This window comes from Balaenoptera physalus (assembly GCF_965194825.1).
Source record: "Balaenoptera physalus genome assembly, chromosome: 19".
Lineage (NCBI taxonomy): Eukaryota > Metazoa > Chordata > Mammalia > Artiodactyla > Balaenopteridae > Balaenoptera > Balaenoptera physalus.
The window spans coordinates 3,860,749-3,873,196 of record NC_138900.1 but is presented as its reverse complement, the minus strand read 5'-3'; the positions used below and the strand labels follow the sequence as shown (position 1 = coordinate 3,873,196).

The 12,448-nt window shown below is 45.7% G+C and overlaps 1 protein-coding gene across 5 annotated transcripts; it reads left to right on the top strand.

The window, feature by feature from the left end:
* The first annotated feature begins 5,644 nt into the window (after positions 1-5,644).
* Positions 5,645-12,229, top strand: RPS9 (ribosomal protein S9). 5 transcript variants are annotated; one of them, XR_014256544.1, is made up of 6 exons: positions 5,645-5,762; positions 6,020-6,135; positions 6,354-6,476; positions 10,725-10,911; positions 11,000-11,162; positions 11,983-12,105. XR_014256544.1 is itself a non-coding variant. In XM_082436787.1 (5 exons), exons 2-5 carry the CDS (start codon positions 6,039-6,041, stop codon positions 12,158-12,160), a joined length of 585 nt encoding a protein of 194 aa, XP_082292913.1. In that variant the 5' UTR covers positions 5,646-5,762; positions 6,020-6,038; the 3' UTR covers positions 12,161-12,229. The 5 variants fall into 5 exon arrangements, 1 of the variants encoding a protein (XP_082292913.1); XR_014256545.1 differs by having other exon boundaries at positions 11,879-12,105; XR_014256546.1 differs by having other exon boundaries at positions 11,000-11,174.
* The last annotated feature ends 219 nt before the right edge of the window (positions 12,230-12,448 follow it).

Here is a 12,448-nt window from a genome sequence, read left to right as displayed (position 1 = left end):
AGTACCAGCTTCCAATATTTATACATTGATTTTTTTTTTAGACTTTCTAGACGTGGACCATTTTTATTTATTTAAAACAATTTTTTTAGACATTATTATTTTTTAAAAATATTTATTTATTTATTTATTTTTGTTGCGTTGGGTCTTAGTTGCGGCATGTGGAATCTTTTCGTTGTGGCATGTGGGCTCCAGAGCGCAGGGGCTCTGTAGTTGTGGCGCTCTGGCCCTCTAGTGGTGGCCCATGGGCTCAGTAGTTGCGGCACGTGGGTTTAGTTAGCCCCACAGCATGTGGGATCTTAGTTCCTGGACCAGGGGAACCATTTTTAAAGTCTTTATTAAATTTGCTATAATACTGCTTCTGTTTTATGTGTTGGTTTTTTGGCCGTAATTCATGTGGGATCTTAGCTCCCCAACCAGGGATCAAACCCGTGCCCCCTGCATTGGAAGACAAAGTCTTTTTTTTTTTTTTTTAAATAAATTTATTTATTTTATTTATTTTTGGCTGTGTTGGGTCTTCGTTGCTGCGCACGGGCTTTCTCTAGTCGCGGCGAGCGGGGGCTACTCTTCGTTGCGGTGCGCGGGCTTCTCATTGCGGTGGCTTCTCTTGTGGAGCACGGGCTCTAGGCGCATGGGCTTCAGTAGTTGTGGCTCACAGGCTCTAGAGTGCAGGGTCAATAGTTGTGACGCACGGGCTTAGTTGCTCCGCGGCATGTGGGATCTTCCCAGACCAGGGCTCGAACCGTGTCCCCTGCATTGGCAGGCGGATTCTTAACCACCGCGCCACCAGGGAAGTCCCTACCTTGATTTTTTAAATGTGTAGCTTTGTTTGGTCACATAGATTTCGTTACTGTAATACAGTCACATGGTGAAAATTCTGGGGCTGAAAGTCTCCACCTCTGGTTCTCAATTTCTACCCCCCCCCCAATTTCTTTTTTCTTTCTTGCCCTATTTGGTGAATAAACTTGATAGACTCTTGATGTCCTGCAAGCTTAGATTATTTATTTATTTATTTAGGCCACAACATGTGGCATGTGGGATCTTAGTTCCCCAAACAGGGATAGAACCTGCACCCCCTGCAGTGGAAGCACGGAGTCTTAACCACTGGACCTCCAGGGAATTCCCTAAGCTTTGATTAATTTAAACTAGGACACTAACCCCTGCCTGGCTAACACTCTATACTTTTGCCTGTTTTGTAATGCCTCTCTTCTCTCTACAACAAGGTACTTTGATGACTCAGTACCTGTGTCCTGTGTCTTCCCTCTCAAAAGTTCCTCATTAAAAACTATTCTGAGGGCCTCCACATGCAAAAAAGAAAAAATCCAGATACAGACTTTACACCCTTTACAAAAATTAACTCAAAATGGATCATCGACCTAAATGTAAAAATGCAAAACTGTAGAACTCCTGGTAGATAACATAGGAGAAAACCTAGATGACCTTGGGTATGGCGATGACATTTTACTTTATTTATTACTTTTTTTAAACATTTATTTTTATTTTTGGCTGCGTTGGGTCTTCGTTGCTGCATGTGGGCTTTCTCTAGTTGCGGTGAGTGGGCTTCTCATTGCGGTGGCTTCTCTTGTTGCAGAGCACGGGCTCTAGGCAGGGGGGCTTCAGTAGTTGTGGCACGCAGGCTCAGTAGTTGTGGCTCACAGGCTCTAGAGTGCAGGCTTAGTAGTTGTGGCACAAGGGCTTAGTTGCTCCGCAGCATGTGGGATCTTCCCAGACCAGGGCTGGAACCGGTGTCCCCTGTATTGGCAGGCAGATTCTTTACCACTGCACCACCAGGGAAGTACCATCGATGACATTTTAGGTACGGCACTAAAAGGCATGATCTGTGAAAGAAAAAATAGATATGCTGGACTTTGTTAAAATTAAAAACTTCTGTGAGAAAATATTGCAAAAGACACATCTGATACAGGATTGTTATCCAAAATATACAAAGAACTCTTAAAAGTCAACAATAAGAAAACAACCTGATTAAAAAAATGGACCAGAGACCTTAACCGATACCTCACCAAAGAAGATAAAAAGATGCCAATACGCACGTGAAAAGACGTTCCACATCATCTGTCATCAAGGAAATGCAAATTAAAGCAATGATGAGTGGGGAAGGTCATCACCCTTTCCCTATACATTGCCCTGTGCATCTCTTCCATTTGGATGTTCCTGGGTTATATCCTTTTATAATAAACCTCTAATTTTAGTAAGTAAGGTGTTTCTCAGTTCTGTAAGCTGCTCTAGCAAATGAATCGAACCTGAGGAGGGGGTCGTTGGAAACTCTGCAACACCAATGATGCATGTATAGTTAAGTTATTCATACATTTAACAATGTTTTGACTGTCAGCTTATACGTTAGGCCTGTGCTAAGACACTGATAAACAGGAAAGATGAGGTCTCTGCCCTCCTACAGACTTTTAAAAAAAATTTATTTTTATTTTTTAAAATATTTATTTGGTTGCACTGGGCGGGCTCCTTAGTTGCGGCTTGCTGGCTCCTTAGTTGCGGCATGCGAACTCTTAGTTGCGTCATGCACGTGGGATCTAGTTCCTTGACCAGGGATCGAACCCAGGCCCCCTGCATTGGGAGTGTGGAGTCTTAACCACTGCACCACCAGGGAAGTCCCTGCCCTCCTATAACTTTTTTGTCTAGGAGCTAACTTGTAAACAAGAAAACAAAAAAGAACAAGGTAGTCTGACAGATACAGAAATACAATGAGAGAAAAAGAATGATAATGGTAACTAACACTGAATGCTTTCTTGGTGCCAAGCACTATCCTAAGCAATTTGCATAGATTGCATCATTTCATCCTTATGATAACCCTATGAGGTGGGTGCGGTCGTCACCCCCATTTTATAGATGAGGAAGCTGAGGCACAGAATGATTGAGAAACTTGTCTGAGGTATTAGAGCTAGTAATTGAGGACTGCTGAATTTGAACCCAAGCCATCTGGATAGAGCAGGGTGATGTCATAAAGGAAAGGACTGAGTGGGACTGTTGCTCTGAGGAGGGAATACTGACTGCTGAGTCCACTGGTCAGCAGCTGCAGAAAACAGCGGTGAAGAGCATGGGTTATGGAGCCATACTGTCCCAGCTGCAATGCTGGCCTGACTTCTAGTTGCTGAGAGACTGAATATACAAACAGACAGCGGCCAGATCATATATGAAAACAGAACTCTGATCCACAGCCTGCAGCAGCCTGCCCAGAAAACCAGCCCCCTTATCTATAATAAACAGCTCACACTGGTCAGAATGGCCATCATCAAAAAGTCTACAAATAATACATGCTGGAGAGGGTGTGGAGAAAAGGGAACCCTCCTACACTCTTGGTGGGAATGTACATTGGTGCAGCCACTATGGAGAACAGTGTGGAGGTTCCTTCAAAAACTAAAAATAGAATTATCATATGATCCAGCAATCCCACTCCTGGGCATATATCCAGGGAAAACCATACTTCGAAAAGATACACGCGCCCCAATGTCCATTGCAGCACTATTTACAATAGCCAGGACATGGAAGCAACCTAAATGCCCATCGACAGATGAATGGATAAAGAAGATGTGTATATATACAATGGAATGTTACTCAGCCATAAAAAAGAATGAAATATTGCCATTTGCAGCAACATAGACATAGAGATTATCATACTAAGTGAAGTAAGTCAGACAGAGAAAGACAAGTATTCTATGATATCACTTATATGTGGAATCTAAAAAAATGATACAAATGAACTTATTTGCAAAACAGAAACAGATTCACAGACATAGAAAACAAACTTACGGTCACCAAAGGGGACAATGGGGGGGAGGAATGATAAATTAGGAGTTTGGGATTAACATATACACACTACGTAAAATAGATAAAAAACAAGGATTTACTGTATAGCACAGGGAAATATATTCAATATCTTGTAATAACCTATAATGGAAAAGAATCTGAAAAATATATGTATTTATAACTCAATCACTTTGCTGTACAAGTGAAACTAACACAATATTGTAAATCAACTATACTTCAATAAACAAACAAAAACAGCTCAGGAAGCCAGCCTGCTATAAGGCAGGCTTGTAGGAAGCAACAATCCAAGGAGCCAAATAATAACCCCTACAACAATAGGTCCAGAAGGGCCAGGACTTGATTAGTAATTCACAACTCTACTAATTTTTGTCCCCACTTCCAATTTAGGACCAAGAAAAGAAAGCCAAATATGTACCCCAACCAATCGCATAGGGTACCTAACTTCTAGTCTGCCCACGTCTAGCTTCTCCATGACGACAGCCTCCAATCGGGGACACCTGAAGCCTTTCCTTTTTTCTGCTATATAGCTTTCCCACACCTCTGCCTGCCTTTGAGTCTCTGCCAAAACATGAGTGATGGTGACTGACTCCCTTACTCTGAATAGATAGCCTTTGCTTGTTCTCATCCGGTCAGTCTTAATTGATTTCCACTTTGTGCAGTCTTGGGCAAGTTCTGTAACCACTTTTTGATGCCTCAGTATCTGCCTCTATAAAATAGGATAATAGTATTAGTGCTCCTTAAGCAAGCATCTATAAAAGTATTACTATGAGGGAGGGCACCTTCTCTGAGAGTCCTCCTTAAATATGTATTGAGGATTAAGTAAATTAACATATGTAAAGTTCTGAGAACAGGGCCTGATACATAGTAAATATTCCAGAATGTCACCTGTTATTATTTTTAGTGATGGAAATCATGGGTCACACGAATTAAAAACAAAGCAAAACAAAACAAAAACAAACAGAAACAAAAAAACCATAAGGTGTTTAGCCCAAAGCCTAGCACATTTAGAATGCTCATTAAATATTATCTAACAGCGATAAATAAAGTCATTGGTGTGAATGGGATTATTCCAGAGAGAAAAGGACTAGAGGAAATAATCCTGTCTGAGAGGAAGATGTTGGCCGAGGAGATCAAAAAACAATGTATAAATTGCTCCAGGTTTATAACAAGAGGTGTCAGAACATTTTCCCTATTCTGGAAACCCAAAGGAAACCTCAGGATGTAAACTGCTGTCTTTGATAAAGAGGCACAAAACCATTTAATCATTGGGTCTCAAGTTAAAAAGTCAATCACCTTCTTAAAGAGGCTTCCCTGACCATCCTATCTGGAGTACCATTTTCCCTCAGTCATTATCAGTAATTTATTTTCTTCACAGCACCACTCTGAAATGATCTACTTTATTATTATTTTTTCCCTGTTCCCCTAAGGCTCAAAGCTTCACGAGTAGAGGATTTGTTTTAGGGTTCAAAAGGGCAGACTGGCTTCTGGCTGTGCTTCGGGTTGACATTCTGATATGAAAAATGATTTTTTTCATTATTCATGGATATAACATTATCTTCTGGAAGGAGCTTTGATTTCGCACAGCTCCAACCGTCTGGGGATCTTTTCACAGAGTCGGAGCCGGCTGAAGTCTAGTGGCGGTGGCGGTGAATACTCCAACTTTATACTGCGACTCAGAGGCTAGCAGACGGTACTTAAGTAACCACCCGAGGGCGGAGAGCAGTCCTCACTTCTCACCGGACAATGCTCCGACACCTTGTCAGCTAGAGACGAGGTCCTCCCAACTTAGCACGCCGCTCTGGCCCAACCTCTCGTCTCTATTGCTTTCTCCGCCCGCCAACGTCTTTTCTGATTGGTGCAGGCGGGCGCTGCGCGTGCTGACGTCACAAGACGGCGGCGCTGCTATAAGAGCGCGGCCGGGGGACGCGTGTGCCTTTTTCTCGGTTACCGGAGGGAGAGCGTAGGTGAGGTGTACTGCTGTGCTCTTTATTTCGGGTGTGGGTTGTAAGGTCTTGCGGACCATCCGAGCTTTAATGAGTTCGCTAAAGAAGATGCAGGGGAGATGAAGGTGGTTGGAGAGTAGTGGGAATGGTATCGGTTATAAAAGCTTGAGGGACGGTTCTCGCGATATTTTCCCTCGGCGCCGCGAGGTTCTAGCTGAGTTGTGGGACTGCGCAGGCGCTGCTCCAAGTACTCACCGTCCACTCTCTTTTCCACACAGACGGGCAAGTAGAGCCAGCATGCCGGTGGCCCGGAGCTGGGTTTGTCGCAAAACCTATGTGACCCCGCGGAGACCCTTCGAGAAGTCCCGCCTCGACCAAGAGCTGAAGCTGATCGGTGAGTGGCTAATGCAAGGTTTCTGCTTCCCGAGCCCCGGGGAAGCTAACACGTGGGTGAGGCCGCCCACGTGCTCATTCTGCTGGAATCCCTCCGGTGTGTCCCCCTCCCTCTTCCCCGAATTCGGGATCGTTCGTTGTTTAGATTTTCTGTACCCCGAGACCACCAATCCTTTTTACTAGTCCGTGGGACTGAACTTGTTCGCCCGTTCTTTGCAGGCGAGTATGGGCTCCGGAACAAACGTGAGGTCTGGAGGGTCAAATTTACCCTGGCCAAGATCCGCAAGGCTGCCCGGGAGCTGCTGACGCTGGATGAGAAAGACCCGCGGCGTCTGTTTGAAGGTGTGTATGGGAAACATTGGGCTTCAGTTTCCTCTTGATTAGAACTAACAGTGCTCAGCAAGCTTGGCCACCTGGCTCTAGCTGTACACAGCGTAGCAAAACAGTACTGCAGCTTGTGTGTCTTGTTCACTGGGGGTGGGAATAGACTGAAATTTCTGAAATGTTGGATGGTTCTAGCAGGGAGGGAGCTTTACTGTGTACATTTGCCTGCTTTAACATGGTGGTCAAGGACATTTACTCAAGGTCTGAACAGAAGAGGACCTGTGGATTTCACAGGGAAGAACATTCCAGGGGATTTTGGAGAGGGTACAGATCATATAGTAATTACAGTGACTAAAAAAACTGTGGTAAGGTACACGTGACAGAATTTATCATCTTTTAGACTCTTAAAGTTCTAGATTTCTACCTTGAGATAGGGAGTTAATGGAGAGCTTTTGGAAGGAATGATTGACATGATCAGATTTTAGTAGGACCTCTTAGATTGTGGCTTCAAGTGGCAAAAATATTAAAATAGCTGGTATTTATAAGGCTCACTGCATCCCTTTTTCTAAGCTCTTGGTGTACATTACTTAATCTGCACAAGCAGGGTCATAGCAGGTACTGATAATACTCTTTTTCAAATGAGCAAATGGTCAGAGGCCTCCCACCATAGGTGGGACTGGAGGGCAGGCTCCAGAGTTCAAGTGAGTTCAGCGATGGGGATGGAATGAGGGTTCCAGGAGAAGCTTAGAGAACATCACCAAAAGCTGAAGCAGTGTCTAAGTGTAAGAAGTAATTAGTAGACTTGGTTAGTGTGTTCTGCATTGTATCCTGGTGTGGAAGATATATGTACACACACACATACATACATACATACATACATATACGTACATACATACACGTACATACATACATACAGTTTGTGATTCTAACAGATGTGAGTTTGGTTGTAGGTGGTTCTGTATCTTGTTTGTTTTTTTGTTAACAGTTTTTATTGGGATAAAACTTACACAACGTGAAGTTTACTCGAAGTGTCTACAACTTGTTTTTAGTTGCCTCTAAAATTGGCCACTGCCTAGGTGTCATCTTGATAACTTGCTTTTGGCCTGTCCCTGGGAAATCTTGATTTCTGGTGGAAAGCAGGAGGGGCTGGGAAACCCGTCAGGCTTCCTTGGGCACCTGGCTTTTTATTCTCAGTCAGGGTTGCTAGTCTGACTTTTCTCCCAAACTGTGACTGAGGAAGGAAGTGCCGTTACACTCCTCACTGTTAAGCACGAGTGGTCATCCATATTAGAGGTTGAGAAAGGCTTGGAGCGTGTTTAACTAACTACCGCACGTTTATCACTCTTATCTGTCCTAGGTCCAAGGATGTGAGAGGTTTTCATTCTTAAACTTTTGTTAGTTCATAAACTCCTTTGACAGTCTCATGATAATTGAGGAATCTTTGACAGTCTCATGATAATTGAGGAATCTCCCCCATGGACACTGATATTGGGTGGGACTTTATCCCTGAGTCTGGGCGACAGACCCGCAGCTGGTTCTGGTCTCAGGGGGAACTTGCTGAAGATGGAGATAATCACAGAGAAACTTAGGTGATAAGCAGTCATGTGACAAAGAGATGGCGTAGGGCAGGGTGAGAGGCAAGTGTCCAGGGATTATTTGGCTTTCGGGGTGGAAGTGGAAGTTGCAAGAGGGAAGCATCAGGTAGCACACTTTCTAGTGAATGAAGCTCTTTAGATTCCTGGGATGGGGAGGAGGAGCCTGCAAGCTCTGAGGCGATTGCTCGCCCTACAGCCTCGCTACAGCCTCGCCTTGCTTCCAATGCAGCCTCACCCACTAAGGTGTGAGAGTCTCATCTGATAAAAAGACTGACTGGCTCATTCAGTCACTGACAGGTATGAACTCCTTTCTTACACCAGCTTAGGGAGGACAGGTATTGCATCCATTTTTCACATTAGAAACTAAGGCACTTACAGGCTTGCCGCCTGCCATAGTGACAAGGGCCCCTTTGCCACTGAGGTGCCCCACTGGCTTACATTTTTAAAAAATTTATTGGTTTGGCTTTTACATTTTAAAAACTGATTCTGGGGGGCTTCCAGTGGTTAAGACTCCACGCTCCCAATGCAGGGCCCTGGGTTCAATACCTGGTCAGGGAACTAGATCCCACATGCATGCTGTGACTGAGTTCGTGTGCCACAACTAAGGAGCCCTCGAGCTGCAACTAAGGAGCCGGCCTGCCTCAACTAAGACCTGGCACAACCAAATAAAAGTAAATAGATGGATAGATAGATAAACAGATAGATAAAACTAGTCTAAAAGAAAGGAAAACTGATTGATTGTTAATGCTTTGGCCAAATGGAGCCCATGTAACAATTTTTAGTAGTTGGACATGATCCTGTTGAAGATGCAGAGTTTATCGGTGTTATTTTTGTCTTCATACCAAATAAGGTTTTTCCTGTATTGATGACCCTCCCCATTGTTTAAGGATGTTGGTGGTTTAATAGTAAATATGAAATCTAGTTTTGAAGTAATACAGGTTGAATTATTGTCAAGTTTCTATTTTCTAATGTAAGGACAAAAAGGCATGAAGTGTCCAAACTGGTAGATAATCCCAAACTCACTTTTGTTTACCTTTGAATATGTTTTTATATTACTATTTGAATATCATGTCTGTGTTTTAAATTGAGGTATAATTTATAATTCATTATTATATTAGTTTCAGGTGCACATAGTTTGCTTTTTTTTAAATTAATTTATTATTTATTATTTATTTTTGGCTGTGTTGGGTCTTCGTTTCTGCGCGAGGCCTTTCTCTAGTTGCGGCAAGTGGGGGCCACTCTTTCATCGCGGTGCACGGGTCTCTCACTGTCGCGGCCTCTCTTGTTGTGGAGCACAGGCTCCAGACGCGCAGGCTCAGTAGTTGTGGCTCACGGGCCCAGTTGCTCCGCGGCATGTGGGATCTTCCCAGACCAGGGCTCGAACCCGTGTCCCCTGCATTGGCAGGCAGGTTCTCAACCACTGCGCCACCAGGGAAGCCCAGTTTTGTTCTTAAGATTGGCTTTGTTCTTAAGATTGGTCTTTTGTGGTACCATAAAAATTTAGGTCTGTTTGTTCTTTTTCTGTGAAAAATGGCATTGGAATTTTGATAGGGAGTGCATTGAATCTGTATGTTGCTTTTAGGTAGTATGGGCATTTTAACTATATCTTTCCATTTATTTGTGTTTTTAATTTTTTTCATCAGTGTCTTATATTTTTCATTGTGTGGGTTTTTCATCTTTTATGCAGTTGTAAATGGGAGAATATCCTTGTTATGTGGGAGAATATCCTTGTTATGTGTTCAGCACTTATTCAGTGCATATTATGACCTGGGGTGTTGGGAAAGGTATATAGTGTGTATAGTATGTTTCTCCATTTAGATTCTGGTCTGCTAGGTTCCTGGTCTGCTAGGAAGACTTTGTCATCACAGTGAGCCATCTTTCCTTCAAGCTTTGCCTGGGGGCAAGGGAGGGGTTGGGTGGTAATGGTGCTTTTACCCCAGTGTCAGGGTGTTAGTGATAATCCTGTGTGGTGATAAGGAGCGCAGTGAGTGTGAGCCTGGGGGAGGGGGTTTGCCCACAGCATCCCAAGAGCTGTCCTGAGTGGAGCTTTGGATGCCCGTGGACAAGAAGTAGGGTTGTGTGAAAGGTAGAAGCTGACCCCTGCTGGATTACTTTGTGCCAGGCACTGTTAGGTCCACACCATCTTTTTAGTAGAAAACCTCAGAATGATAGAATGGATGACACGTACTCAGCTTACGTGTATGCCCAGTCTTTTTCAGGCCTATAAGATTGGTTCTGATACTGTTCCAATAGTATAGATGCGGAAGGTGGTTTAACCTCATTTGATTAGTAGGGCTTTCTTGACTCGAGAATATTAGCTCCTAGCTGCTATGCTGTGTTGTGGGAGGAGTAGTTTAGGAACAGCAGCACTTAGACTTTTGCAGATGAATGCTAAGCCTTTCAAGGAGGTTGTCTCATTTACTCTTCCCAACAACTCTGGAAGGTTCTTCCTTTTTCAGGTGAGCAGAGTTGCATGTAGCCACCTGCCTTAGGGTGGTGTGAGGATTCCGTTAGTCACAGTGGCTCACGTAATAGCATTCTGAGTCCTGTATCAGAATTCGCTCTTACTTCCTACTTGTCCCACCACCGTGATTTGGAGGTGGAGGGTTTGAACCCAGAAGCCTGAGGTCAGCCAGAATGCTGAGGCAGGCCTTCCTTCCCCTCTTACCAGGCAATGCCCTGCTGCGGCGACTCGTCCGTATCGGGGTGCTGGACGAGGGCAAGATGAAGCTGGATTACATCTTGGGCCTGAAGATTGAGGATTTCTTGGAGAGACGCCTGCAGACCCAGGTCTTCAAGCTGGGCCTGGCCAAGTCCATCCACCACGCCCGCGTGCTGATCCGCCAGCGCCATATCAGGTACCGCCTCTGGGCTCCCTGAGCCTTCCCCGCCCCATCCCCTCTGATGGTCGCCCTCGGTAAGCCGCTGTCCCTATCTCCTGTGCAGCCCTCGGAGGTGATGAAGGTGTGAGCTCCCCTTGAGGGTACAGATTGACCCCTACAAACAGCTCATGGGGGAGCTGGGGGCAGCCTCATCCCCCCGTAGCCCAGCGCAAGGGTCACTGCGGCTGGAGCCGTACACCTTGCGAAGGCTTCTCCGAGGCGTGCAGGTAGCTGGACAGGTAACAGCCCTTGGTGTCCAGTTGAGAGGAGTCACTGGGGCTAACTGACGTGGGTGGGTTCGGCTGTGTAGTGGGCCCTTGTGAAGCCACTCCAGGCCCTGCCCACCACGGTGCGCTCTCCTGTCGGCCCTAATTTGGTGAGTTCACCACAGGCCAGGGTCTGATGCTCATGGTGGCAGCTGCCACGGTGAAGACCAGAGGCCAGGTGGGTCTTTATCTGAGTACTCAGTTTACCCTTTGTAAACTGGGCCCCGTTCACGAGGCCCAGTTGAGCTGCGTAGTAAGTGGGCGGGACACACGCATACTGAATTTCTGCCGCAGCCTTTCGTTAGCCCCATGACCCACGGGCAGGAGCCTCTCACGTTGCTTGTCTGAAATGAAACAACCCCTATTCTTTCGGGTTGCTGCTTCGAAGACAGTGAAACTACACCTGCTAATAAAGCTCAGTGTGTGATACACACAGTTGAGAATATCTGAAGTGCCTGGCACAGTTGTGTATTTGAAAAGCAGGTCTTGGGTGTACATGCTGCCACCTCACCTCATTCACTCTGGTCTCGTGGGTTACTTCTGAATTGCTCTCTCCCTTCTGTGAGGTGTGAATGTAAAGGTGGATGCATTTGTGTGAATCAGGTGATGCCTGAAAGCTCTCCGGAACACACAGCAATTCTTTAGGATCAGGAATGCCCTTCCCGTTATTGCTTCAGAGTCAGTGCAGCTCTATAGCACCAGCCCTGCCAGCTGCAAAGCACAGGCGGAGAGGAGAGCAGCGTCCTGTTTCCCTGTCCTCTTCACCTGCCGTCCCCTCCAGGGTCCGCAAGCAGGTGGTGAACATCCCGTCCTTCATTGTCCGCCTGGACTCCCAGAAGCACATCGACTTCTCCCTCCGCTCTCCGTACGGGGGCGGCCGCCCCGGCCGTGTGAAGAGGAAGAACGCCAAGAAGGGCCAGGGCGGGGCTGGAGCTGGCGATGACGAGGAGGAGGATTAAGGTCCCGCCTGGCCTGATGGAGTGTCTAGTTTTCCAGTCGGTCAGATAATAAAACACTTCAGGACTGGTGTTGATTGGTGTTTCTCTTTTCCTCCCTGCTCTGAACACAAGCCTTCTGTAGTAGGAAGTGCAGGCTGCGTCCTTCAGCGGGTTTCCACACACGCACAGAGGGGCCTGGTCGGCTTTGTTCAGGTACTTGGTACCACCTGCAAGATGGTGGTCCTTTTCCCCTTAGGGCTGGGCTGCGGTGTCCTAACAAACATGTCTACACATAGCTTATCACAGCAG

Excerpts from the sequence above, each read along its gene's own strand:
- RPS9 (XM_082436787.1), top strand. The coding sequence starts at position 6,039 with ATGCCGGTGGCCCGGAGCTGGGTTTGTCGCAAAACCTATGTGACCCCG. Across the intron at positions 6,136-6,353 it reads CCAAGAGCTGAAGCTGATCG|GCGAGTATGGGCTCCGGAAC; the intron begins GTGAGTGGCTAA and ends CGTTCTTTGCAG. Across the intron at positions 6,477-10,724 it reads CCCGCGGCGTCTGTTTGAAG|GCAATGCCCTGCTGCGGCGA; the intron begins GTGTGTATGGGA and ends CCCTCTTACCAG.